General features: G+C 36.5%; 3 protein-coding genes across 12 annotated transcripts; 1 reads left to right on the top strand and 2 right to left on the bottom strand.

Moving 5' to 3' along the window:
• LOC113684403 (uncharacterized) lies at positions 1–27,349 on the bottom strand. Of its 10 annotated transcripts, none has more exons than XM_089204546.1 (32): positions 26,946–27,346; positions 25,460–25,547; positions 25,208–25,282; positions 24,372–24,469; positions 23,199–23,231; positions 22,584–22,658; positions 20,727–20,786; positions 20,273–20,361; positions 19,108–19,219; positions 18,589–18,684; positions 18,414–18,487; positions 17,934–17,988; positions 17,730–17,825; positions 17,268–17,363; positions 16,370–16,465; positions 16,060–16,116; positions 15,804–15,899; positions 15,111–15,200; positions 14,445–14,510; positions 13,885–13,965; positions 13,364–13,401; positions 13,039–13,111; positions 12,350–12,416; positions 11,607–11,677; positions 11,301–11,324; positions 11,134–11,193; positions 10,248–10,307; positions 10,004–10,122; positions 9,466–9,514; positions 9,071–9,157; positions 8,684–8,729; positions 1–703 (listed from the first exon to the last, which is right to left on the bottom strand). In XM_089204546.1, the coding sequence occupies exons 1-31, from the start codon at positions 27,234–27,236 to the stop codon at positions 8,715–8,717; spliced, it is 2,487 nt and encodes an 828-aa protein (XP_089060672.1). In that variant the 5' UTR covers positions 27,237–27,346; the 3' UTR covers positions 1–703; positions 8,684–8,714. The 10 variants fall into 10 exon arrangements, with proteins under 10 accessions (XP_089060672.1, XP_089060674.1, XP_089060677.1 ...); XM_027201767.2 differs by lacking the exon at positions 1–703 and adding an exon at positions 6,994–8,338; XM_027201769.2 differs by lacking the exons at positions 1–703; positions 14,445–14,510 and adding an exon at positions 6,994–8,338.
• Positions 1,959–3,627, bottom strand: LOC149047285 (zinc finger MYM-type protein 2-like). The gene is made up of 2 exons (XM_089204553.1): positions 3,410–3,627; positions 1,959–3,330 (listed from the first exon to the last, which is right to left on the bottom strand). Exons 1-2 carry the CDS (start codon positions 3,486–3,488, stop codon positions 2,012–2,014), a joined length of 1,398 nt encoding a protein of 465 aa, XP_089060679.1. The 5' UTR covers positions 3,489–3,627; the 3' UTR covers positions 1,959–2,011.
• On the top strand, positions 6,028–6,852 carry LOC113684404 (melanocortin receptor 4). Its single transcript, XM_089204239.1, has one exon. It carries the CDS (start codon positions 6,028–6,030, stop codon positions 6,850–6,852), a length of 825 nt encoding a protein of 274 aa, XP_089060365.1.
• Positions 27,350–27,938: the final 589 nt, after the last annotated feature.

Genomic DNA, 27,938 nt, shown 5'->3' with positions numbered 1-27,938 from the left:
ATTTCTGACAGCATTTATTTACGCTTACCCAAATATTGTTTTTGTTCTGTTATAAATAATATATTACACTCCAAGCTTGTGTCTAAAAATGTGCAACCCGCCAAAGTTATAATTCATTCAATTGATAAATAACAATGATTTCAATAAATTATACTCTTTCCATGGATTTCATCACGTCTTACATAAATTTCATTTTGACGTCTTGTATTAAAAACACTTCCCAGAGCATATTTCACCTTCCCTCACAATATTTTCAGCTGTAATTGTCCGGTTAACTATATTTATAAGGAGCTCTTTCTAGCTTCCAATCCAATTTCATTCTCAGTTCTTGGGAACGGATACCGCAATTTTTCTCTGAAAAGTCAGGAAACGAAATAATTTTTTGTAAAATTATTTCGTTTCCTGACTTTTCAGGGAAAAATTGTTTATTGATGTCACATTTTCAGTTTATGCTCAGTTTTTTATAATTCCCTTATACTTTTGAATATTAACTCTGATGCGTTTATAATATATCTTTACATTTTACAAGAAAATTGAGACGGTCGTGGGTTAGGGAAAAAAAAGGATGAACTGAAGTATTTAAGGCGAAAATCAATGGTGCATCGGTCAATGAGACAAAATTTCACAGCCACCACGTATCGTGTGAATTAGAGGATAAACCATGAATTTATTTTCTTTTTTGCGTTCTTATTACAACTGCAATCTGCAACATAAATGTTTATGGCAAGTTAGTTGAGCACTGCAGAGCGAATGTATATTAGACTAAATGCGTGAATTACGACAATAACGCAGCTCGCATTGACGACTTGGGTTCACGAATATTGGGTTAATAAGGTTGTATATATTATTTAACCGACAAGATCTTTTAATTGTACCAACGAGGCTTTGTTGTGTAAATTATCAAATAAAAAAATGTAAAGAACAATCATTGAGGAAAATTACGGCGGAAGAACACCCAAATATTTCAGTTTTGACGAACAGCAACCTTAAGGCAAGGAAAAAAATCCTTTACTAAATACTACACGGTTACGTTAACATTCAGACTTACCTAAAACGAACAACATCATTTCTAAAAATCCTAATCTAATGGCCACTGAAAGAAAACAAAAATAAAGGCATTACTTGTCATAATACTTGTAGGATCTTACTTGAATTGAAGTCTCCCCGCTAACTGATGCAAGTCTACAGACAGAATACAATGCTGTACGCAGAAGAAACGTAGCTGTGCTTAACACATGACTCGAAATTTAAAGTATTTCTTTGTAAGGAAGTTGCTGTGCGTAATAAGTCCAATCAAGCTACAACAACGTTCGCCGCTGTAAAAACACTGACGACGACGACGACGAAAGTTGCAGGAGCAGCTGGTAAGGGCACTCACGAACTTTTCTCCTAATACAAAAAGTCGATTATAAATTCAATGTGGGTTCACTGAACGTTAGTAACATGCTATGTTCCTATTGCAGAAGTAACTGCTTTAATTCTTATTCTTGGGTTAAATTTATTTCTTCTTGTAACACTCGCCTCCGTGGTTGCTTCAGTCAATCTAAATTCACTGCTAAATCCAAATAATTACTGACCCTCATAAAATCCTATTGTTCTCTCTCAGCATTATATCGGCGATTTCAGCCTGAGAAAGTATTCATTTTCAGTCAAGTCCAACTGTCTGAGGAAAACGGTGGCGGTCCTTTTTGGTAGCAGGGAAATTATCAGGGGTAATCCTAAACGCGCTAAAACGTTCAATATTGCAGTGGGCTGGCTGCACTGCAATATTTTTAATAATGCAGCCTGCTTCCAGCAATATTTTTAATATTGCTGCATGACTGTGGTATTTACTTCGTTACTTTTCCACTCAGTAATTTTTGAAAATTCGCGAATGTCCGCGCATAATTTATGATGAAGATCTGAAGTTAAAAAGTAAATGAATACACCATGAGAAGTACCATTCCAGGAGACGTACAGACGAAAACATTTTACAGTTTATTTAGGGCACATCTGACAATGACAGTCTTTCTCACTTGTAAGAAATAACAATTTTCGTACTGTGAGTACTAATTACAACTGACTGATTATAATCTTCGCTCTGGTTTTCGTCTAAAACCTTTTCGCTTAACCCCTGTAACCCTGTTTCTTCCCTTTGTCCATCATATTTTTGCTCAACATCATTGTTAAACAGTTTTTCATTTTTTTCCTTGACGTTTTTTTCTGCCCTCTTAGGAGTCGCTCCCTGCAAGATTTCACTTGCTTTCCTTTTAAGTGTTGATGAGGTACACTTATACTCCCTAACCCCATCACATGATCGGTGACCAATGGTTTCTACAATAACTTGTTCTGGCACACCACCTTCGTACAATCGTGTGGCGCAACTTCGTCGAAGGGAATGATTTGTAAAGTGCCCCTCAAAACCTGCTCTTCGCATAATATTCTTAACTACGTTCCCTAACGTTTCCCTCCCCATAGCTTTATTATAATACCATACGTCCCCTTTTGGCTTTGGCAAAGCCCGCAAATAGAATGCGTTGTCACTGATTTCTTTCGGCACGTGAGATACGTATTTCTTATACAGCTCAACTGGGCAACGCTCTACATTGGTTAAGTTCTTATATGCCCGAACAACTTTCCTTTTGATACGCAAATGGCTCAAACCGCCATTATTAGTTTTACTGATATCCTCCATATACTGTAAGAATTCATTACCCGATTCGTTACTTTGTAGCGATAACTGTGAGTTTTTAAATCTCAAATTCCTGTGTTCCTGCCCAGCCCTTAGAGCAAACTGAATGCCAAAAACCCAGACCAAAGTGTGGCAAAGCAGCTCTGCGTTGTCGCTCCCTAAAAACCCGTTTTCCCACAAATAGTTTTCTTGTTCCTCCGTAATAAGATTAGCCTTGTTGACAACTAAGCCTATTCCTTGCCCAGCTTTTTCTTTCATTTGAAAATTCAAAGCTGAATTCAAACTTCTAAATTTACAACCTGTTTTGTCAATCAAAGTTACATTTCTCTTACATTTCACACGTAAAAACGTTTGAATACTACTTATCATTTCATATAAAGTCTTTCCTGGATATTCTTGTCCATCTTCTTTTCTAACTTCGGCAATAAATCGAGCCAAGACAAAATCCAGCTGCTCTTCAGACATTTCATCTAGATTCTCGTTTATCAACGGTTCACCACTATAACTCATTTCATTTACGGCTTTATTTCTCTCAACCATCCACTGATCAAAGACTTTCAGCACCCACGCCCATTTTCGACGACTTGAGTCTGACACCCAACTTTCTTCAAATTTGTCACACTCAACAGAAGTAATTGGTTTTCTGAATCTTTGCTCTTCTATAAACAATAACAAAATACAAGGAAAGCTTTTCTTAGTCGTTTAAAAATGATCCCCAAAAAGTTAAAGCGTAATTACCTTCAACGGCAGCGGCATTTTCCGACCTCTGGCTCTGCGTTATGAAAATGGCAGATTCGTCTTCCGAAGAATCCTCCATCAAGCTTCAAAACAGTAGCAACTCTTTGCCTTCCAACAAACAACTCAAATAACCAAGTGCATTGCGTTAATATACAATGCAAATTACGTTTGCATGAAATTCAATCACACACCTGAAAGATGTGGAAAGTTACATAATCTTTACAAGGATTTAACAATGACTAAATTCCGGGAAATAAAAAGGGTTATGTAATTTGTATAACTACTAGACAATACGTACTAATTGCATTGTTGGAGAGAGAAAATAGTAGGATTTCGTGAGAGTCAATGATTATATCATCTTTGCAAGTAGTTAACAATGGCTGAATTGGGGAATGAAAAAGGATTATGCAATTTGTATTATTACTGGACAATGCTTGCCAGTTGCGTTGTTGGTGTACCAAAACATCAATATGAAGGGGCGACTGAAATCGTCGATGTAATGCAGAGAGAGAACAATAGGATTTTATGAGGGTCAATAATTATAATAGTTAATTACTTCGGTTCGCAGCATTATTGGGTATAATGCTGTGAACCTCAGTAATTATCTATTAATTATTTACCTCTGGAAGATCAAAGAAGTTCGAAGAACGGTAAGGTAAATTCATGATAGGACAGTTTTCTACTTTTTTTTAGGGACTGAGGTGACCCCTTGATTAGCGGCGCAAGAATCCAAAGTCGAAAGGAAAGCTCATCCGGTATTACTTATCTTGAAAATAAAGTGATTCGCAGACGGTGCATAACTCAATTTTTCACCATTATTGTTATTAGATACAAATATGTGCTATTGTTGCAAAGTGTAGAATTTGGGCGTAGTCTAGAATTGATAAATGTCAAGAAACTTGATATAATCACTTTATATTCTATTGCACATACTTAAGTAATAGAGGACTTTTTCCCTGTTTACATAGCCTCATAGCTTCATAGCCTAAACACAAAGGTTGTCAGGAGAATCCGAGAAAGTTAAGCAAAGCTGTAGCGCATTATTTCATATAACTACACCTATCGCAGAACGAGAGCGCGGTTACTACTTAAAATAATCCCTGAAAAAGGATGTAAACATTTGAACGTTTCTCAATCTGTTAAAAGGATATATGTAAATATCCGAAATATTTCTTTGCGATAAGTGTTTCGAGGAACACAGTAAGGCTGAAAGTGGTGTTACTCCTTAGCTAATGATTACATGGAAACAGTACAAGACTAAAGACGCACTGTGACCGAATGAAATATTTTTGTTCTCTAAAATCTAATGAAATATGAATCACAAAGAACCAAGTAGTTCAATAAAATGTATGAGAGATCAAAGATTAACAGTAGCTTATAGCGATGGATGCCCCGTCGATTGACATATCCGTGTACATACAGTTAGCATCAAACGATGCTTACAACCTCAACATAGCCTTGTCTTCCCCTTTCTTCATCGCTGTGCGCAATGACGCCGGTCTCCTTTCCAAACTACAGTAATTCTCTGCTCAGGTGCGAGTCACAGCGAGGGTGATCAAGCCGCTTTGAATGGGTAGGAGAAAGGGCTGCAAGTGAAGGTCTATCTGATTTCTCAAAGTGATCTCGCACTGAAAAAAATGTTATCGGTTCTCAAGTTTGCTTTACGTCGTAGGTATCACAAATTACCAGCAATATAAATGATCGCTTTCCCATGACTTCATTCAGGTGGTCGTGTCCGAGACTTAATCATTATCAAGTTAAGATTTCCTCTATTGTTATTGTAAGAGGGCTTTAGGAATATCTCGATTGAAACTTCTCCGGCACCTTATTATTTCGCAAACTATCATTTCCTAAAGTACCATCTCCTTCAATACCATTTCCTGAAGTATATTTCCCTCGGGTTGAAAATGTTATAAAACAATTGGTTCATACGTCAGCTGTGCGTTCATCGAAATATGAAGCACTTGGGAAGTTTGGAGAGCACTCAAGAAGCTAGAGTTGCTCTTGGCTACCCCCCAAGCATCTCTTAAGCATCTTTCGTGCTCTCCAAACTTCCCACGTGCTTCATATCTTGATGAACGCACTCTGACGTATGAACCAATTGTTGCGTAATAAACTAATTCACAAAATACCATTTCCTAAAGTACCAAATCGCAAATTGCAATCTCGCAATGTACCATTTCGTAAAGTGTCATTTCACAAAGTACCATTTCGTACAATTTTCATTTAGGAAAGTGAACTTAAAATGTAAATTGAAATGGCCACGTGGTACACTTGTCCTATCACCAGGTCCTTAATTAAGCTAAGCACCTTCAGTTGTCTTAACCTCTTCCGTGGACTTTTGTTAGAAACTGAAATGAATTGAAACTGTTCCATTTGATAGCGCATTTAAATGAAAATAACCTCACCAAGGAACTCTCTATAAAGTGACAATACTTGGAGTGATTTTTCTCGTTGAGCTTAAACATCACTTTCTGAAAACATCCGACCTTTGCCTTGACTCGTGCTGTTGAGAAGAAATTATGAATTTCCTCGAATTGACAAACCGATCGATGTTTTGCAACGGGCCTCATGGCAACAAATATCATCTCCCTGCCTTGGCAATATTTTCTACGGTCATGTATGGTTTTCTTTCTGTAGCGACTACTCTGGCAAACATTTTGATCCTGGTCGCACTTCGCAGAGAAAACAGTCTTAATCCTCCATCCAAACTGTTGCTTTTTAATCTCACAATCACTGACCTTTGCGCTGGCTTTATTTCACAATCAGTAATGATTGCTATGACTCAGACAGGAATAAGCCAAAGCACCTTTGAAGAATGTCGACTGCTGGAATACGTAGCATTTCTGTTAAGTACAATTTTCTCCGGTGTATCTTTGTCGACGATAACCGCCATTTCTGTGGATCGACTCATGGCTCTCTTGTTAGGAATACGATATAGACAAGTTGTCACCATAAAGCGAGTTCGTATTGTCGTCTTTTTACTGTGGGTCCAAAGCCCTTTGGTGGGAGCTGCTTGGTTCTGGAGCATAAGGGCATACGGAATTGCGAGCGGTGTAATGATCATGTTGAAGATAACAATCTCGACTTACTCTTACACAAGAATCTTTCACTATTTTCGATGTCGGCGAATGGCCGTGCAAGATCATGAGTGCCCAGGAGCAGGTGCCAAGCTGACGATGGCGCGGTACAAAAAGACAGTCATCAATTCGCTGTGGGTTCACTTAACGCTAATGTCATGCTATCTTCCTTTTACATTACTTTCAGTCATAGCGCTTATTCGTGGATTAAACTTAACACTATTTGTGGCACACGTCTCCGCGGTTGTTTTAGTCAACCTTAATTCCTTGCTAAATCCCATTCTTTACTGTTGGAAGATCAAAGAAATTCAAAGAGCCGTCAAGGAAACGTTAAGACAGTTTTGCACTTATTTTGTCCCTTGAAAGGACTACGGATAAAAAGAAAAGAAAAACGCTCCACAGAAATCCCATGCTAAGGGCACAATATTTTCCGTCAAAACGAAAGCTATTCCCGCATCATTAATTTGATATAGTGTGTCGTGAAAGTCAAGTGATTCGTGAACATTGCAAAACTTAATTTTAACCATTATTTCAGAACCCTAAGTGTAGTCTAAAACTACAGAAAATCTAGTACAATGTAAAAATTTGAAACGGAAAGTTTCATGTATAAAAAGTTTAAGGGTGATAGATCAAACTTTAATCGGCCTATATAGTAATTATTATATTGACACTACAAGTTGTACTACCCTTAACCAATGTTTATGTCGATGTCATTTATCTTGAAATTTACCCAAAAGCCTCTTACTTTGCAGGAAGTGCCCAGAGTGTATTATTTGTACGCGTCAATTAGATTTTGGAGAAGTGGTCAGAGATTGAAAAAATTAATGTCAAGGTACTGCATTGCACATAAGTATATGTCGAAAAACTGCTTGACACAGCGTATTGTAAGGAGTTTGGTTTAAAATTGAATAACACATAAAAGAAAAATTATCACTCAAATCGGTCGCGCAATAGGGCATCTTGTCTTGCAGCAGTAGCTTATTAGATAGTTTCTAGAAGCTTTGAAATTGCAGCTCTAGCACTGAATCAGCTACGACTTTACATCTGCAGCTACAATTGCTGTAGCCAATTTTTTTTTTTCGCGTGGAGGGGAAGAAGGGAAGACTATTTGCCATCGTTTGAACAATCTTCTCACTCCGTTTCTGAGGGTGAAACACAGACAGGACTAGTTCCCCCATGAAAAACTTTGCATTTCTGACAGCATTTATTTACGCTTTCCCAAATATTGTTTTTGTTCTGCTATAAATAATATATTACACTCCAAGCTTGTGTCTAAAAATGTGCAACCCGCCAAAGTTATAATTCATTCAATTGATAAATAACAATGATTTCAATAAATTATACTCTTTCCATGGATTTCATCACGTCTTACATAAATTTCATTTTGACGTCTTGTATTATAAACACTTCCCAGAGGATATTTCACCTTCCCTCACAATATTTTCAGCTGCAATTGTCCGGTTAACTATATTTATAAGGAGCTCTTTCCAGCTTCCAATCCAATTTCATTCTCAGTTTTTGGAACGGATAACGCTTTTACAAAAAAATTTCGTTTCCTGACTTTTCAGGGAAAAATTGTTTATTAATGTCACATTTTTATGCTCAGTTTTTCATAATTCCCTTATCCTTTTGAATATTAATCCTGCTGCGTTTATAATATATCTTTGCATTTTACAAGAAAATTGAGGCGGTCGTGGGTTAGGAAAAAAAAAGGATGAACTGAAGTATTTAAGATGAAAATCAATGGTGCATCGGTCAATGAGACAGAATTTCACAGCCACCACGTATCGTGTGAAATAGAGGATAAACCCTGAATTTTTTTTTTTAACGTCCTTATTACAACTGCAATCTGCAACATAAATGTTTATGGCAAGTTAGTTGAGCACTGCAGAGCGAATGTATATTAGAGTAAATGCGTGAATTACAACAATAACGCAGCTCGCATTGACGACTTGGGTTCACGAATATTGGGTTAATAAGGTTGCTTTTATTATTTAACCTACAAGATCTTTTAATTGTACCCACGAGGCTTTGTTGTGTAAATTATCAAATAAAAAAATGTAAAGAGCAATTATTGAGGAAAATTACGGCGGAAGAACACCCAAATATTTCAGTTTTGACGAAAAGCAACCTTAAGGCAAGGAAAAAAATCCTTTACTAAATACTACACGGTTACGTTATCATTCAGACTTACCTAAAACGAACAACATTCATTTCTAAAAACCCTAATCTAATGGCAACTGAAAGAAAACAAAAATAAAGGCATTACTTGTCATAATAGTATAAACTTGTAGCATCTTACTTGAATTGAAGTCTCCCCGCTAACTGATGCAAGTCTACACACAGAATACAATGCTGTACGCAGAAGAAACGTAGCTGTGCTTAACACATGACTCGAAATTTAAAGTATTTCTTTGTAAGGAAGTTGCTGTGCGTAATAAGTCCAATCAAGCTACAACAACGTTCGCCGCTATAAAAACAATAACGACGACGACGACGAAAGTTGCAGGAGCAGCTGGTAAGGGCACTCACGAACTTTTCTCCTACTATAACAATAAGCTCAGTCCATGTTCAAACAAACCTTCCATTCCATAGCTTCCCTGACGCATGCGTGCTCTTTCGGGGTAAATCTTAATAAATGACCAATCACGTTGATTAGCTGACGAGACTGAAAAAGTAACAAAGGCAAGAAATTAGATCAGTTAATAACTAAAGGCGTAATGGAACCGACTAACATTATTAAAATCTATCGCCACAAAAACTGTGAAGAAACAAGAGGAAAAACAACTCGACTTTTTTGTCGAATTCAGTTTGAGAAGTAACTCTTAACTGATTACTACCGGTCAGGTCGCACTCCCCCACCCCTTCGGAAAAAAAAATTGGGAAACGGAGAAAAAGATGTACACGACTTTTCCGAGAATGCTGCACACCAGCACGGATCCTAACCAGCTCGTCAAAAACAAACACAATGATTACCTGCTTGTTTGTACTACACATGTATTTTAAAACTACGTGTTTTAAATATCTAACGTTTAGTTAAGGTGATGTGTTCACAACAGCAACCTATAATGATGCAATAGTAACGAAGATCCCAGAGAAACTCCCTCAAACAAGTTCCCCAAAATGAAACTGATCATTTAAGGAAACCAATCGCGATCGACCGAACGAAGACAGATCACGCAATTTTACGAACGACCGACAGAAGGAAGTATGAACAAACGAACGGATAGGGTGACCGACTGAGTGACTGAAGATAATGTCTGCCAGATTAACTTCTTGACTGGATGACGGACTAATCAAGCAACCCTCCGCTCAATCGTCTAAATAACTGAACAAATTATCGACTTTCTACGATAGATTAATCAACTAAAGGAAGAACAAATTATCGACTGTCTACGATAGATTAATCAACTAAAGGAAGAAGAACAAGAGGACATATGGATAACTGGTTTATTGGAATGTATGCCTCGTAATTTGTAAGATCTGTCTCGATACTTTAAACATCAAAGGATACTTAAAATTAACTTCGAGATAGTCTTGTCTTTCTTTTTCTTCATCGCTGTGTACAATGACGTCACCATTCGGAGTTCCAGGACTTCTCTGCACAGGTTCGCCCCCCGGAGCAGCCATTTTCTTACAAATATAAAAAGGCACATTCAGTTGCCAGAGAATTTGTGTCTATTTGGTTCTTTCCTTTTTTCAGTTTATAGAGCTGACTTCAGCCACAATTAAAAAATTACCAAAACAAATAATCTTACCAGCTCCCGTTGGAATGCTTTCTTTAATTCTATATTTTTAGCTTGTAGAAGTTTTATTTTCTGTGGAGATAGAGAAACCGGCTATTGTAAAACTTAAAACGCAATAAAATGTTGAGGTGCAAAAAGTAGCTAACGTCAATACAAGAGTAGTAAAATTTGCATTCAAATGAACAACTATTTTGAACTAAACAGTAAACTCAGCACAAAGGGACACGAGATCAGACAGTAGAGAATATTGTTAGCAAAGCAGATTCTGTAGCGTTTTCTTTTTTTCTATCATGATTTTTAGAATGGAGTAATTGACAGTTTAAATGCCATCAATTGGGACCACTCACTTAATTATAAGTGGCCAAATATTAGCATTATCACACTCACGAAAACTCAAGATTGCGCAAAGTTTCTTGTTCAAACGTCTCGTGGTAAGTAACTTTTTTTGTAATGCTATTATTATAACTATTCAAACGAACAAAATAAAGTATAAAATTGATGCAAAATTAGATAATAAAGTTTTATATTTCTTCCAGTACCATACTGTATTTTCCATGAATGTCAACGTGCTGCTTTTATATGTCTGATATGAATTACTACTGCACAGCTTTTATTTGTTTTCTGTTCAATGTCAGGGTCATTTTGGTGCGGTGATCGTAGAATGACAGAGCAAACAAATTATGGATGCACTAAAAAACGAACGACAATAAAAAAAAAGGCACACCCCTTTCGCGAGATTTACTTATTTCAGAAAATTTCTAATTATTAGAATTTCTTTCGCGGCAGGAAGAGGACAAAGTAATGAGTGTCCCGACTCGATATCGGCCTCAGGCCCCAACTCCCACCCCACCCCACCCCACCCCCATCACCTTGCGTTCCAATATATCGTCATGGTTACCTTTTCCTTGTCCTCCAGGTCTTTTTCAAGTCGATTGTTATCTTTTCTGAGGTCACGTAACTGGAGTCATAAAAAAACTTCAAATATTAAACGATAAATGTACAAAGCAAACACTAAGCATGGAACAACAAACAATGATAAAAATAGAAAAATCGAGTAAAGCATACCTCGTTTTCATCCAAAAGAAGCATCTGGAAAGAAAGAAAAAATGAAAGTTGTAACAATCGTCTAATAAATAACACATTACTTCAGAATCTACATAGTGAATTTATTCGTTCCACAAAAAATAAAACTTTTTTCTGCTCATCTAAGGCGAGCTAAAACCTTCTTGACGCAAATCCTATAAGTGAACATTGGAAAGTGAACAAATGAAGATTTATCATGGTTGGGCGGTGCTAACCAAAACAAAACGCCACTAAAAAGCACTGACTTATCGATAAGATTATGGAGTTCTCTTAATCCTGATCGCCTACCTCTCTTTCTTGAAGCTGCTCTTCCAGTTCCTTAACTCTTTCTCTTAAATTTGTGATTAACTTGTGTGAATCTTTAACGGTGAGAGAAACAAGATGTCATCATGATTTCCATCACTATCTTAACACACGTGTAAATTTCGAATCAAACGGGAATGAGGTTGGAAAATAAAAGTATTATGCTGGTTGTTCTACATATAACCGAGTGTATTTATAACACAAGTTCAACTCGTAAACCAAAATCAAAGTAATAACGACGGCCAAGTAGGCCAAGGAAAATACCAAAGATAAATCGACGAGAAATCAGAGGAAAAACGAAAAAACTGCCTGAGGGGCGGGAAAACGCGGGTGACCCAATCGTGATTAGTGTTAGGCCTTGCACGTGATTGTTTTGGGAGAAAGGCATGGTTTTCTAAACCAATCACAGAGCGAATACAGCAAAAGTAATTTAATGCCGAATTGCCCCTAACATAATTGAAAAATTTCTCCAATATTGGTGATTATCTTTTTCTATTACCCTGACTGTAAACATACATATACATGTTGGGATGGACAACTTGCACATATGATTACAAATTACAGCTCAATTTCTTTTAAGCCCTGTAAAGAAAAAATGCACTGCACACCCGTATGCAAACAGCGTCACGGACATTTCAGTTGAACTGAACAATGAAAACTACCGAATGACAAAAACAAAAACTACAGGTGTAGGACCAATCACTAGGACAACCAAACTGCTCACTCACCTCTGCTCTCCGGACTATAAATTCTGTCATTTCCTATATATCTGTTATTTTCTTCATATTGCCTTATCTAAAGACAAATCACAAGATATAATGAATTAAATCTGCTATCAATAACATTCAAACTGTTATTTGCGGACCGAAACTGGTGCAGAATAAGAGAAGGATGCAGTTGTGATCGAGATCTAGTAAACTGTTTGAACAGTTTTTTAGTAGAGTGTCGAAAAAAAGGAAACCAAAATAATCACAACGGCCAAACAGAGTGAAGGTTAAAATCAACACTAGCCAATGAAAACTTAAGAGAGAGACAGGCAAACTGCTCGAGTCAAGGGAGACACGAGGGGCCACGTCACGATTAATTTAGTTTTGCATGCGATTGGAAAAAAGAATGGCGCCAGTTTTCTGGACCAATCACTAAGCGAAATAAAGCAAAATAGAAAAAAATTCCAAGATCCTTTCGATATTCTATTAAAAATTGCTCTGACGCAAATATTATGTTGCATATGGTAGATATTTTATTTGCACAATACTCGTGTTCTCCATAGCAGCAGTTTCAGTTTGATTTGAATTGTTTCAGTGGCTAACCCAGCATTTGCACGAAATGTTTCCTTGGAGGAAAGCGACGACTACTTTTTACGACTGACATCTGACATCATTTTTAAATCGCATAACTTGATGGTCACTTTTGTTACCTTTGTGGTTGAACGATTTAGTAACTCCTCCTTCTCAGCAACAGCTTTTCGTAGCTCAGATATAGTCTTTTCTCTGTGTTGAAGAAGAAAAAGAAGAAAAAAGACCAAAGGAAGATAGTCATATATATACGAAGGAGGGTGAAAACGGTTTTTCTCGATGACTGCTGTTTGTAACGAAAACTAAGCACCCAACATCTAGATGACAAAGTTTGAACGCCGAAACAAGCCAATCAGGGTCAAGTATCATGTTACCAACTCCTCCGGGTTACCTGAGAAACGTCTCGCTAATCATAATGTAATAATAAAAATATATTTAAAATAATACCTCTGTTTTAAAACTTCTTCTGCATTCTGGTAACGATCCTTGAGAACAGAATTAAAACTGGTTAATAATACAAACAAATTCTGAAATTCAGAATGGTCAATATAAATTGCATATCCTAGTGATGTGTATACTGAAATTGCATTGATAAGATATGTTTAACTGAACGTTATAGCGTGTTTAGGTATCCCAATGACTGCTGTTGGTAGGTAAGGTTGTATTGTGACCAAAAGCTGAGTACTTCATTCTACCCTAACTTATTCTTGTGTCAGTGGTACATAAAGCGACTAGATGAAGTGTGCTTCCCCACGGATGGGACGCTACTCCATGGCAGGTTTATTCAAATGTCACTAAAAAGTCAGTTAAACCCCGTAGAGCACCAATGAGGAGAAGCTCAAATGGGCTTAAGGGAGATAACTAGTAAAACGTCCTCTGCCGTGGTGAACGTTTCAACCTAGAATTATTCATCACCGTGTCAACCATCTCTCGTTTGTACAGCAATGTGACATGAAGCCAGGTAGTACCTTTGTGTTATTCAGCTCTTCCTTGAGGTTCTCGAGTGCTTCAGGACCGAGGTTACTCACAACATGAGAAGGGGAATCAAGCTGTAATCGCCAGAGAGATAACAAAATGAAAAGAGTTGCATGCACACGAAAAGTGTTTAAGGCAGTTCCCGAGGATTGTGCGTCAACACGCAGCAAAAGATGAAATAAAATTGAGAGAATATTTCTTACATTTTCTATTTTATCAAAGTAAAGGGTGCTCTCTAGTGAAGGTTTAAAAAGAGAAATGGGAGCTAAAAGTTAAAGCTACGCTGACATTTACGTGATATATCGGTATACAAACGAAATCAGTCTAGAGAAAGAATCGAGAGAATGTCTGCCGTAAGGATAGCTCATTTTATTGGGCTGATGTTTCATTGGGAAGCTTAACTCAATGGATAGAGGCAAGGATAGAAACAGAATTTTGGGAGCAGAACAAGGATTGTGGAAGCATTCTCTGTCGCGATGCACCTTGTTCCACAATATTTGTAAAAAAAACATTTCCAGGTCTCCTCCCTAGTTTAAAATCGTTGCTTTCTCACCTTACTCTCTTTAAAACAAGTTAACAGATTATTTTTCTCCTTTAGTGTCTCCTCAAATTTAGCAATCTGAAAGCATGGCAAATTACGTGCAAGTTCTTGAGTTAATTCAGTTGAAACGTAAAACAGATTATTAGTTAAGTCATTTAAGACTTAGAAGTGCAACAAAGACCAGAGAAATTTAAATCTAGATTCATTTCAACTTCCATGTACATTTAAACTTGCATTTCATAATGGAACTTAGCTGACAGCTGATAATAAAGATTTGTATTTTATTTTCTTTAATTAGTGATTACCTCCCCAATGTAAGTGCTATACATGAACAAGAAACTTGAACACTGTGCAAGTCAAAGAGGTTTAGATTTGGTAACTTTTATATTGGTAAGACCTGACTTTTTAAGTTTGCATTCACTGATTGAACAAATCTTAAACTCTAGCCTTTATCCGGGAGCTTTGCAAAAATTTAGGGCTATATGTACAGTTAGAGCTGCCTTTCACAAAAAGATTTCAGAATTCAGCTCTAGAACTTTATCAAAGTAATCATTCTATCTTCATTAGTTTCAATCCCACCACATTACTAACAAGTATAAGTATGCACACTGTGCTGCGATTTTTCAATTTCGTGTCTTTGTGATTTCAAGCAGTTTCATTGAACAGAGATTGGCTAACCTGGCTTTTGAGCTCATTTGTTTCCCTCATAGCGTCCTCCAAGCACAGTGAAACTTGCCTGTTCTCCTCTGCCTTGGACAGAAGTTCGTTCTGTAGAGAAACATCAATATCTATTGACTTAATGAACTTCATTTTGTATCGATTCTATACACGAGAAATCTGACTGTACTGACTGGAAACTGAATCTGTTCTCGATTCAAGCCCTTAACCCGATGCGGAAATTACACAAATACATGATAATTTGATAATAAGACTAGAATCGTTTTTTCCCCTAAACTTCTCGAGACGTTTTGCCTTTTTCTCTGTGCTCTCATTCTATCTGTCATCAAAATATTTGCAAACTGAGACATCCGATGATACACCCCAACAGTTCGAATTCAGGATCTCCATCAAAGTTCTTCGAATCCTAAAAATGGATGATCGACTCTTCTTGCACCTTGTGTCAGTTCTCCTTAGAATGGCACTTCAACAGCCCGCCCATATCACATGACCCCTCCACTGAACTCAGTTCCCGATTATTGTGCTCTCCATATCTGCGGTCTGAGCACGATCCAACACTTAAATACTTCACCACTTGATTCTTTAAACTTCCTACCTATTCTCGAAAATGTTAAGTTTTTTTTTTTTTTTATCTCAAAAGGTCCTAAACAGAGTGCGTTTCTAGCCAGGAGTTACTCATTTCACTATTCCCACCTGTAGCTGCTCTTTTTCCTCCTCCAAGTCAGCTATTTGTTGCTTATACGCGTCCTCCTGTCTGGAATACTCATTCTCGATCATTTTTAGCTGGTCCTATCAGAAAGCAATTACAAGAAAATACTTTGATAACGTTTAAAACGAGGCTGAGTTTCTCCCTCTTGTTATTTCAAGACCTGTACATAACTCACTTTCAATATGATGATCAAAAAAATTTTTAAAAATTGTTTCGAGGGCAAACGCTTACTGCTCTTACCAGCTTTGTTTGCATTTCACTCTTTTCTTTTTCCCGAGCAGCCTCCAAACGCATCACCTTATAAAGAAGACAGGGTGTATGTGGTTGGATGAGAGAGATAATCACTTCATAGAAATACTGTGGAAAATAAACCTAAATGGCTGTCTCAATTGCCTCCAATAAAGCACACAAAAAGCTAACCGCACTTTATAGGTTCTTGAAAGCTATAGTTGGACTAACTATTCATATGCAAGACGCTCGCATGCCTGCATAAACAGTGCACATAAAAAAAACAGGTCAAAAGAGTGGTATAAGCAGTATAAACAAGTACCTGTCCTTCTAAGCTCGCTGTTTGTCTGTCTGAGGAGCGTTTTCCTGACAACGATTCCTCCTTTAATATGGCCAATTCCTGCTCAAGTTGAAAGTTCTTCAAAAAATATTTGAAAAATAGTGCCTTTTAAAAAAGTAGGCGGCAAAATGTCTCTAGAATTTGAGCCAAGCTCGCCGGAGAACAAAACATGCAATTGGTCGACCAACACTGCGCTCCAGTTCGACTAATCGGGTTATCATCCTATCAGTAACGAATTTCTCATCATGACGACCTCTTCTACTTTTAGAAACAGAGTAAGTTGCTTTGCAGTGATACTTTATGATATCTTAAACTTTTGTGGCAGTTTTCATACTGCTACCGATGCACAACCGACATCTTATTCGCAGCTTAATTCTGCTCATATCTGCAACAGGCACGGTCTTTTACAGGAACTTGTTTTTTTTTTTCATTTTGTCCCGCTTAAAAAGAAGTTAGGTGCTTTAGGTGTCAAGGATCTTCCAGTGAAAAGACACCCACTGAGCTCGTGGTCATGAACTTGATTAAACTTTTATCGAGTCAATACAAGTAGTTTGCCCTGTTTATCAGAAAGTTATTGAAAACCAATATCTAAATAACGTACAATGATCACCCTGGGTGATGATGGGTAATTACCGTACAGAACACGCCCCTGGACAGTTTGTCGCAGCTTTCCAGTGCATCGGGTTTCAGGTCGCTCTGACGCTCTGCCAGTTTCGAGCTAGTCAACACTTTCCCGCCCACACCACCCTTATTTGTTTAGTTTGTTGATCTCTAGCGCCAGTGTCTCGTTCTGCTTGTCAATCAACTGTGTTACCCAAACATTGTCGTCTGTGTTTGATATGAATAGTAATTAAATGAAACAGTACCAGTGATAACATACTTGACTTTTCCAGCTTTCGTAATCCTGGTCGTATCTTCGTTTGCACTCGGTAAGTTCTGATTCCTTTCTTTCCAATCTTTCATTTAGAGTGCTAACCTAGAGAGTACATTTAAATAAACAGAATAAAATTCTAATTCTTTGACATTTCCAATCTCAATATTTAGATATAAGTCCTTTGATTTTCTTAACATGATTGTTCTTCTATACCATACTGTTAATTAAATCAATTTTATTTTATATCATACCCAGCAACTGCAATAATAAGAAAGAGTTCAGGTAATCTTCACAGTCTACCATTACGACAACACAAATGTGCAATAAGTAAAAGTTTGAAAGGCCCAAGGAATTATGGAGTCTTAAGTTAAAGAACTCTTACAATTATGAGGAAGGAAATTCCTTGAAAATATTCTGTTTTCGAAAGAACAAAAAAAAACTAAAAAAAACGACAAGAAAGATTATTACCAGAGATCCCAGAGTGTTAGTTCGATCGTTTGAGTTCGCCCTCAATTCATTGAGTTGATCACGAGTTTCACGGAGCCGATTCTCAAGCTGCTCTCTCTGCAATTAAGATTAAAACGAACAAATTATTATACCACATGGAGAAGAAACGAGAACTTCTTATAATCACATGTACAGTCACATGGAGCACTACAAACCAACATGTACCTCTTTTTCAATAGCTTGAACCTGATCGTTACCCGAAAGCTTGCTATCGTCAACTCTAGAACAAGGAACAAAAACTCATCAGAATAAAGAGACGTACGTCGAAAAGATACATACAAACCCAAGATACAACCGCAGTACAAAAATGAATTATTTCATATAAACTTCACATAACCACATTTAGTTGGAATATTGCTAAACTGTGCAGCAGGAAAAAGCTCACAGAACATTTTGTTTACTGAGTTACATTCGAGAATTAGAGAGAAAAAGCTTTTGAAGACTTGCAACTGCTTGCCGACATACATGTGAATGTGCGCATTGTATGCATTTGTGCACGAAAACACGAAAAGACAAATCGCATAGAAGGTGAAATTGTAACACGCTACTGGAGAAAAGGCCTTGCATTTGCTTTCCATTCTTGTGAGAACCACACCAAATTTAACAACTCTAAAACAAAAGCTTAGGAGATGAAACCACTCTCACCTTTGTTGTAAATCGCCTACTCTTTCTTTCAACTGAGCGATTTCTCCTTCGTTTTGCTCCAGTTCCATCGAGACCTATGGTTACGCAAAAAGTAGTAAGGCTTTAAGATAAAAACAAAAAACGCAAGTCGGATTCCTGACAGGTGCGATAAAAAATTATCTGTAGCTCATCATACCTTGTTCTTATACAAAGCGTGCGTCTGCCTCAGGTTAGCCAATTCCTCATCTTTAAGACGAAGGGACTTTTCGACTCTATCGAGCTGCACTGATTTCTGCGAAAACATATTTATTTTAATAGGTATGTACACTTTCAGGTATACTGTATTGACCACGTCCCTGATAAGGCTTTTCAGGACAAAGAAAAAAAAGTGAAATATTGTGAATAACATAGCGTTTTAAAACTCCAGCTGTTAAAGCTTGAGATTATCCATAACAGAGAAATAAAAACAAAACGAAGCTCAAATCAATTAAGTAACGTTTGAATATAAAATTCAAAAGTTTATCTATTCTTATATTACAGCCTACAACGTTTATGAACATCAGAACATTGTAGTATACCATGACGGTATAAGGGTCACTGCATTTGAAGCCAACCAGCTTTGTTAAAAAGTTCAAGCCGCGGCCCTACACCTCAAGACAAGTCCCGTCTCTCTTCCGGGCGTACATGACATGCAGACTGTCGATAGCGTTCTTACCTGTGTTAATTCATTCACAGTGTTTTTAAGTTCGTCGCAAAGAGAGGTCTTCTCTTTTTCGAGACTTGTTACTCGTGCCTGCTGTTGTTTGTCACGGGACTCGAACTTTGTCCTTTCAAAAAAAAAATGAAGCGCCTCAGACAAGGACAAAAACTGGCCGCGACATTGTAAAGGAAAACAACAGTTTCTTGTGTCACTTCAGAGGCCGAGCGCATCACTGATACAACAGTTAAGAACAAACAAAGAGAGTGCACATCACAAAGGCAAAGTGAGCACGCATCACTGACGCAACAGTCAAACACAAAGAGAGCGCGCATCTCTGACGTAGCATTCAAAAACAAAGGAGCGCGCATCTCAAACACAACAGTCAAAAACAATCAAAGCACATATCTGACGTAAAAGTAAAAATAAGAGAGAGCAACACTGGCCTTGCAGTCAAAAACAAACCGAGCGCGCATCATTGACGCAACAATTAAATACAAACGAAACGGAACAGTCAAACACTGATTTTGTCTGCTCCAAACATCCTCTGAGTGCAATACTATTAATTTAGCGGAAGATCAAGGAAAGTAAGATGAATCATGAAATGTATAATATACCGCTTTCGAGTTGTGTACTGTGGAATATTCCTGGAATAAATTATTTTCTGAGTATACGTGAGTCTCAACAAGAGCGCGTTTACCGTTCACAAACTTTTAGCGGGTATAATAATAATAATAATAATAATAATAATAATAATAATAATAACTTTATTTAAGTGTCAGTGTATTTAGCACTGCTGTGCTAATTGGGGACACTGTAAATAAGGAAACAAACATCGTAAATGAACAGAAACTCGTTAAAAACCCCAACTGGTAGGAGGCAGACCAGTTGGCTATTTACAAAGCGTGCAGGAGTTGAATTCGGGGCCACCGAAGACAAATCCATCCAGTGGCAGGGAGGAGGACTTGAACCCGGGACCTCCGGCTTACAAGTCCAGCGCCCTAACCACTAGGCCACGCTCGCCTCCATAAGATCGCAACGCAAGCTACGTGTAAAACTGTCGCATATACAACGGCTTTCTTGCTATCTGATTGGCAGTTCCTATGGTATGGAATGGATTGCACACATGTTCATGTAGTAAAACGACACAAGAAAATATTAAATACTGCACATGAACACAAACCTTTCTCGAGCCAAGTCATCTAAACGCTCCTGAAGAGAAGCCAATTCTCCTTTCTGTTCAAGGTAAGATTTGTCCAAGTCCTCTATTTGCTACAGCAAAACGACAACATAGATATGATTTTCTACAGTTGAGGAAATCCACTATTTTACTTTTATTACGATTTAATATCCTAATCTAAGAGATCAGCATAAAACAATCTGAAGGATCTGGAATAGAATCGATTAATACGATAAACATTCACAATGGGTAAAATCTCTAGTAATAATGCACTTGACTTTAGTTTAAATTTAGCCACTAGCATTTATTACTTATTTCAAAACCTAAATGTTTGAAAGCTTAGTGAAAAAAAGGACTTTTAAAATATATTTAATTCAGTGCGTCAACTCGTTTTAAGTGTATAACAATGCTGTTTGTAGCAATTCACTGTTATCAAAAAATTTTTAAAATTTCTTACCTTGCTTTTTTCAAATATTTCTGCAGCTTTGCGAGTGGCGTCGGTTTGGTACTGAATAAACTATTTAGAGGTTATAAAATGGGTAATTTTTACGGATTCTATCAACTGGATTCCGTTAAGTTTACCATGTGAAGTATGTAAGTTATACAGATGTTTAAAATTGTACAGATCTCCACTTTAGGTGAAATATGCGATATACTGTATGACTATGGTATGTTTTAAGAAGTCTTTACTCTTTAGAGCACAAAAGGAATGAACGATTCCGAATATAGAACCCGATATTTTTTAGCGAACTACCTCCTAACATTAGGGAGTATAACACCTTGTCAGTCTTCTGCAAGAAATTGTTAACTTATTTCTAGGATAAGTTCAGTGCTTATTTTTTATCGTAATTAATTATTTTATTATGAGTTAAGAGCAATTTTTTTGGTTATTAGTCTTTGATACTGATTTTTTTGAACAAGGTAATTAATTAACTATTAGAAACTTTGATACTTCAAGGCGGTTTTGTAAGGATATAAGGAATCTTGTACTCTCTTTTCAGCTGTCCACAATTCATTGGATTGGCTTGTGCAATGTAATGTAATTTGAAATTTGTTTAAAGATTACAGCGATGAAGTTAGTTCTCATTTTATAACCGAAGCTGAAGCATGTTATAATACAGGCTGGCCAATTTGTTTGTTGACAAAAAATTAATCATAATAATTATTTCAAATTGCTGTGTTCTCGAGAGCTTTGACTGCATTGTCACCCTAAGGATGTTCCTAAAAATGTATCGATTTGCCTCTATCTGATGTACAGAGTAAGTGTTTCATAACACTTATTAAAAATAAACAGCATGGTACTGTAAAGGCACATGCAATAGTACTCTTTTTTTGGTATTCTTCAAAAATTTCCGTGAGTGATAGCAAACTGGGCTTCAAGAGTACTTCAACAATATCTTTTCTTCCTAATATGTAATTTCTTAAATTAAATCATTTACCAAGACAAATTGTGATAAAAAATAATAGAGAATGTGTTTGGTTGCTAACTAAAAATGTGTAAAAGGATCTTTATGCTTGATAGTCAAGTCAACTGATGTAAGATCAGACAACTTAACTGTTTTTTGTCCAGGAATTTATTTTCTCACATTTGTTAATTCATTTGCTTAATGACATTTCTTTTTATCGCAATCAATTCATTCTTTACAACTTTGATCATTTATTTATTTATTCATTTGCGTATATAATCATTTATTAAAGTTTTAACTTGCCTATTTTTTTTCATTCAGTCATCATGATTCCATTTCACACCTTTCAATTTAAATTTTTGTTACAGTTGCATTGGAACAAGAAATAATAAGACCTTGTCACAATGCCTCATGTGTCATTGCAGAATGATTTTCAAAAATTCATGTCTGATTTAGTAAAGAAATTCCAAGAAGAGGTCAAGAGCACAGAAATCAAGCCATATTGACTACTTACCACATAAACACCTGTGGAATTATTTCTCTGATTCATCACTGATGACATTTACAGTTTAAGAATTCTTAATAGCAGCGTAAAAAAGCAATACACATGTAATACTGTCGAACAGTGGAACAATGTTCATGATTTAGTCTGCTTTCCCACTTTGACAAAGTAAAAGGGGAGTTACTTTCATTGATTTCGGCATGAAGAAATCCATGTCTTACAGCTTCAGAATTGGTAGCAAGGAAAGTTTAGCTATTTAATTAATTCAACATTCTAATATTTTGACAATTTAGTATTTCATAGAGCCGTGGAGGAGACTAACGCCTTTGGCTGTTATTGGATGCGCTATCCAAATAAAATTTAGTACTGCTACAGTTTAAGGGTACTTGCAAAATGCAAAACCTACCAAGGACTTCATCTTGGTGAGTTCTTGCTGTTGGAGTTGGTTAAGTTCATTCAAGTCTGCATAGCGAGTGCTTTCCTAAACCACCAGAATGTTTTATAAACTTAGAACTGATATCTTCAAATTTTTAAATTTAATTGCCATCTACCTTATTTTAACTTATAACACAGCTTTACAAAAGCACGTGCTCTGATTGACTAAAATATGCATGACCCATTTCCTATGTGGGTTGCATGCTGATATCAGTTTGTTTTGCTTTTTTTTTCTACTGGAAAAGGAAGATGTTGAAACTCTCACTGTTAAAAAAGAAATGGTTAGCATGCAGTACAAGATTTATTTTCATCAAAACTAATTCCACCAGTGCCCTGTAATGCCATTGTCTAAATTGAAAAATACTGAAGAAAAGTGTGTTTGAATTTGATAATTCATGCAGACTCCAGGTATTTACAGGTAAATCCAGGACAAAAAATTATTATACAAATGTAAACAAAAGCTCTCTCAAATCAGTGAGTACATTCTTTAACCAATAATAATCATTATCAATAACAGCAGAGCCAGTTAATTTAGGTCTGAGCTAGATTTTTAGAGATTTTAAAAAAGGCAACAATCTGATCTTACCAAAGTTAATTCCTTTAGTTTACTTTCAAGTTCCTAAAAGTTTAATTCCAAACATTTTAATGATTTCATACTTTGATAAACAGTAGTTCAGAAAATGAGAAATTTTAAAATAATTATTTCATTTTAGAATCAGTTAGTATAAGGCAGGACAAGAGAGTTGGTCCAACATTAAGTCAGACTTTTTTATATTTCTCAATCTTGCGACTCTACAGAAATTCAAGACCTGTATGGCCCAGTTGTTTGAAGGGTGGCTAACACTATTCCCTGAAAAAACCCTTTTTGCGGTACACTTCTGATAATACTCATCCTCTGGGTAGGGGTTTATCTGCTGGATAGCGTTTTCCAGTCTTACAACAAGTAGGCCTAGGTGTGTGACACCATGGATAGACTGCTAAATGTTGCTGTGCATATCCAAATACAGTATATTCAAAGTGTCTAAACTATACTTTTCTTTAATGCAACTTTTAGAAATTTGATTTCACTAAAAATTCAAGGAACAGTCTGCATGAACATTGCTAAAGTGTGCATGAACATTGCTATTATAAAACATAGTGACACCACAAACTGTAGTTTTATAATCTAACACATTATAATATTTCTCTTACAGAAATCAATAAGTCTTTGGACTACATTATTGCACCTATGCGTAGGGCAGTTTCATTACCACTGTCAACAAATATTATCTGTCAGCAATTGGAACTTTTGCAAAATGGCAACAGGAGATTTCATAGTAATCTCAAACTGTATGTCTGAGTACAGCAGCTCATGTACAATGAACATGTAGCTACTGTTCATTTTACAGGATTGAATCAAAGTATAATGTGCTGTAATTGTATGTGGCATACTTGCATGACATAACTCTCTGTTGTGTACTACATTCCACAACAGCATAAAAACACCATCCTCTGAATTTAACAACAATCTTGAAAATCAATGAGAGAAAAAATCTGCTATAAATCCTTAAATATGAAAAAAATTCTAATGCAACTGTAAATAGCATATTTGTAAATTAACTGTATTCAAAATTTAAAAATAGCACTTAACTTTCAAACAATTAATTATGAAAACTAGAACCATAAAAACAAAGATCATGGGAACAAAAACTAGTTAAAGTTTAATACATCTATACCATTATTACTTGATATAAAGTTACAAACACACTGTTAGCAATACCTGATTTTTTTCATCTAGAGTCTTTTCAAATTCATTTTTCATCTTCCTGGATTTCTCTTCAAACTCCATATTCATACTTCTTAATCTCATAGAGTGCTCTATAATGTAAAGTTGACATTTCAGTTCAAGGTTTACTTTATAATTTGTTATACTGTCCAGCCAGCAAACCAGCCATCAGACTGGATCTGAGGTGTCTTCAGTTTCTTAGCATTGTATAAATGATTATGCTTTTCTGATTGTTGCACAAAACATATTTTACAACTATACAAGTCATGTATGTAGTGATTTGACAATGAAAACACTCATGACAATCAGAGTAAACTATATGTCATGCAAATGGAAAAAAGAGCAAAAAATATATCTGTCATTGACATAGTGTTGCAAAGGAAATAAACAAAGGCCAGAGAAATGTCAACTAAATGGTAAAAAAGAGGAAAAATATCTCAGTCACAGAATGCAACAAAGGGAGAATTAAGAATAGCCTGAAAAGGCAGGGTAAAGTATTTGATCTTGAGATTTTCAAACAAATCAAGCTTGTATCACAGACCAAATTTAGTTTCTGTACCATTGAGATGAATGCTAGAAGCATTCAAGGTGTTTGCCGGCCATCAGATATTAGAAAATTTCCCGCTGCAGCACAAATTCTCAAGTTAAATTTCTTTGATTAAACCAATTTTTGTGGAGAATGTCCCATAATGATTGCCTCTCACTTTTCTCCTGAAAAGTTTGAATATCACTGCTTATCAAGAAGGTGCATCTGGTCTGGGTAATATTTTTTAGTTGTATTACACATGGCATGCATGCACATACATTCAAAAATTTGTTGCTATGATTACCTTCCTTCTGCTTTTCAAGAGCACCTTCAAGGGATTCCTTAACTCGGGTTTGCTCTCTCAGTAGACTTGCCATATCTAGAAAAACAGGTAAAACAGAAACAGCAATGCAACTGAGCAAGAACAGCTTGAAAGATCATAGAGTCATAATGTTTGCTGCTTACCCTGATCACACTGATCAACTACATGTGTAGTACTTAATAAATCTACAAACAGGATGGGTTCATTTAAAGGAGTTTTTGAATATCTGTTCACCTGCAATCTTTGCTTCCAGTTTACTGACTTGATCCCCTTTCTTCGCCAACAAATGAAGAATTTCTTCCTTGGATGACCGAGAGTTGACCTGCAACAACAAAAAAAATATACATTTTCACACAGTTCCAGCTCCTCCAAATGGACACCACCACAAGGAATCAAAAAAGTTGTGGTAATTAAGGTTTGAAGCTATAATCTTTAACATATGCCTAAGAGACCTCTTTTTGTGATTAAATATAGCATATGAAATTTAATCAATTCTCCCACCACCCCCAAAATGTTTCTTTCCTTGTTGATATGCATTGTTGATAATAGTGATTTGTCTGTACTTGTACACATATATCAACATTCTTCTGCTTTACATGAGATTTCAAATTACATGTAGCTTATTTAAGGCATAAAATTTTGAGACTGCATAAATGATCTTTCACAAAGGATTAAATTTGAAGATTTAATTCTAAAAGAAAAGTTTTGGCAATTAAAGAAGTCAAAGGATGTTTACAAGTTGAGTATTTTAAATATACATTTAAAGAGAATCTTAATGAGCTGAGTGCTTAAGTATCCTTTTATACCAAAAAGAAGTTATAGATCACAAATGTAATTACTATCATTTTCCATTTCAAAACAGGTAAAAATTGGTTTACTGATTGGTGTCGATTATGCATAGGGAAATAATGAGATGAGAAACATCTTAATAAGATCTCTTTCAGACCAGACAGAATGCCAGTCTTTTCTTTGAAATCAGCCATTACAGATTTGAAGGAAACCTGTGGTAAAAACACTGTACCTAGGAGCACTACATTGTGCACCAGAGCATGAACAGCCATAAACCCACCCAAGCAAGGATGAGGTAGATACATGTACAACTTTACATGTATGTAAATCAAAACCTTTTATTTACAAATGTAGAGGAAATTTGGTGACATTTGCTAAAGTATAACTCTCAATACAACTTTCAATCAAATTTGAACCTATATACGGTCGAACAAAGTGAATCACTCCTACCAAACATTCGTGATTCATTATTTATGACCTCTGTTATTTTGAGTCAACTTACATCAGATCAACAACAGAACGCATTTTTTTAAAAAGGAGAGCTTTGTCGTGTTACTGTATTGCCCTGCTAACACATTCCTTGAAACGATAAGGGAATTCTTCATCACTATTTTTACCTTTAAAGAGTGGTAATGAGTTGGCAACGTGGAATATCTATCATAATTTAATTCACCGCGACCAAGCCACAATTCTCGCCATATGGGCAAAAGAGCATCAAGCTTTAGTACTAATTCAAAAGAAAGTATTCCTCCATTTACAAAGTCACCATTTTTTGCCGAAACAAATTATATCCTACAACTTTTTCGGCTCTGGGACATGGTGTAGTCAAGGTCACAGCGAAACAATGCATGATATTAAAAAGTCATGAGAGAAAAGGCAACAAGACAACGAGAAACAGAGCTCTGATGGTCAAACTAACACTACTACACACCGAAAAACCCGGAGGTTCGATGGGCGTCCCAACTGGAGTCGCGGCTGATCTGCTCGTGAAAGAAGCATGTCTTGATACATTAAGCCCTGATGAAACAGTACTGCTTTCGCTGAGTAGTGATTCCCTTGATTCGTACAAGCTACTCGCATTGCTGAGTCTTCGCCTTTCCCATTTGTTCTCCGTCCATCCATTGACTTTAGCTCGTCGAACACTCGGACTAGAAGGCAAAGAGCGGCTGGAGTCTGAGGTTGATTCCTCTTCGGCGATTTTCTGCTTGAGTTTTGCAAACATTTATCGAGAATTTTAAGAGACTTCGCTAATTCTTCCACTCATAGTGTAAGCGTGCCGCTCTCAGCTGTTGATCCAGTCTAATTCCGTTTCCGCTCTGGTCCCCGGCCTTTGTTTACGCATCCTCTACACAGGGCGCTGCTCAGGATATTGCAGGCTCATACGGAAGCGGAAGTGAAAGATGTTTCGTTCACTTCCTTTTCCTTGATAATCATTTTTCCACCAAATTTTGAACCCATAAGCTTGGAAGAAACATTTTTCACGCGGAAAGCTTTAACTTTTAAGCTTTAAGAATCTGTGATGTAAGCAGGAATGTTTTTCCTTTGTTATTATCCGCAGAAACTAAAAGTTGGTTTTTTCAGTATAGTTATTTAGTAACATGGAAAGTCTAACCCCTGTATGTCTCTGGTGGAAAGAATAGGAAACTTACCATAGATGACGATGACTGAGACTTCTAAGAAATTTTCTTCTCTCTTTGACAGTAATCTGTAATCTAGGCGATGTTCAAGGTAATTTAGGATGGGACTGGGAGAGAAATAAAAGAGATCAAGAGATTATGAGGCAACCTTTTTTGGCTGGAGAAAGTCAAAGAAGCTTACATGGCTGGAAAATATGCAGGAACAAGGGAGGTCAATTACAACGGTATATCGGTGAAAGACCCTTGAGAAAAGCCAAGGCATTAAATTATAAGTCATTCACGATAAA

This window comes from Pocillopora damicornis, chromosome 4, assembly GCF_964200805.1.
Source record: "Pocillopora damicornis chromosome 4, jaPocDami1.2, whole genome shotgun sequence".
Lineage (NCBI taxonomy): Eukaryota > Metazoa > Cnidaria > Anthozoa > Scleractinia > Pocilloporidae > Pocillopora > Pocillopora damicornis.
This window is presented reverse-complemented; position numbering and strand designations above follow the sequence as displayed.

Excerpts from the sequence above, each read along its gene's own strand:
- LOC149047285 (XM_089204553.1), bottom strand. The coding sequence starts at position 3,488 with ATGGAGGATTCTTCGGAAGACGAATCTGCCATTTTCATAACGCAGAGC. Across the intron at positions 3,331-3,409 it reads AAATGCCGCTGCCGTTGAAG|AAGAGCAAAGATTCAGAAAA; the intron begins GTAATTACGCTT and ends TATTGTTTATAG.
- LOC113684404 (XM_089204239.1), top strand. The coding sequence starts at position 6,028 with ATGTATGGTTTTCTTTCTGTAGCGACTACTCTGGCAAACATTTTGATC.
- LOC113684403 (XM_089204546.1), bottom strand. The coding sequence starts at position 27,236 with ATGTTTGCAAAACTCAAGCAGAAAATCGCCGAAGAGGAATCAACCTCA. Across the intron at positions 23,232-24,371 it reads CTCTAGATGAAAAAAATCAG|GAACTTGAAAGTAAACTAAA; the intron begins GTATTGCTAACA and ends TTAAACTTTTAG. Across the intron at positions 15,201-15,803 it reads AGGAAAAAGAGCAGCTACAG|AACGAACTTCTGTCCAAGGC; the intron begins GTGGGAATAGTG and ends GTTTCTCTACAG.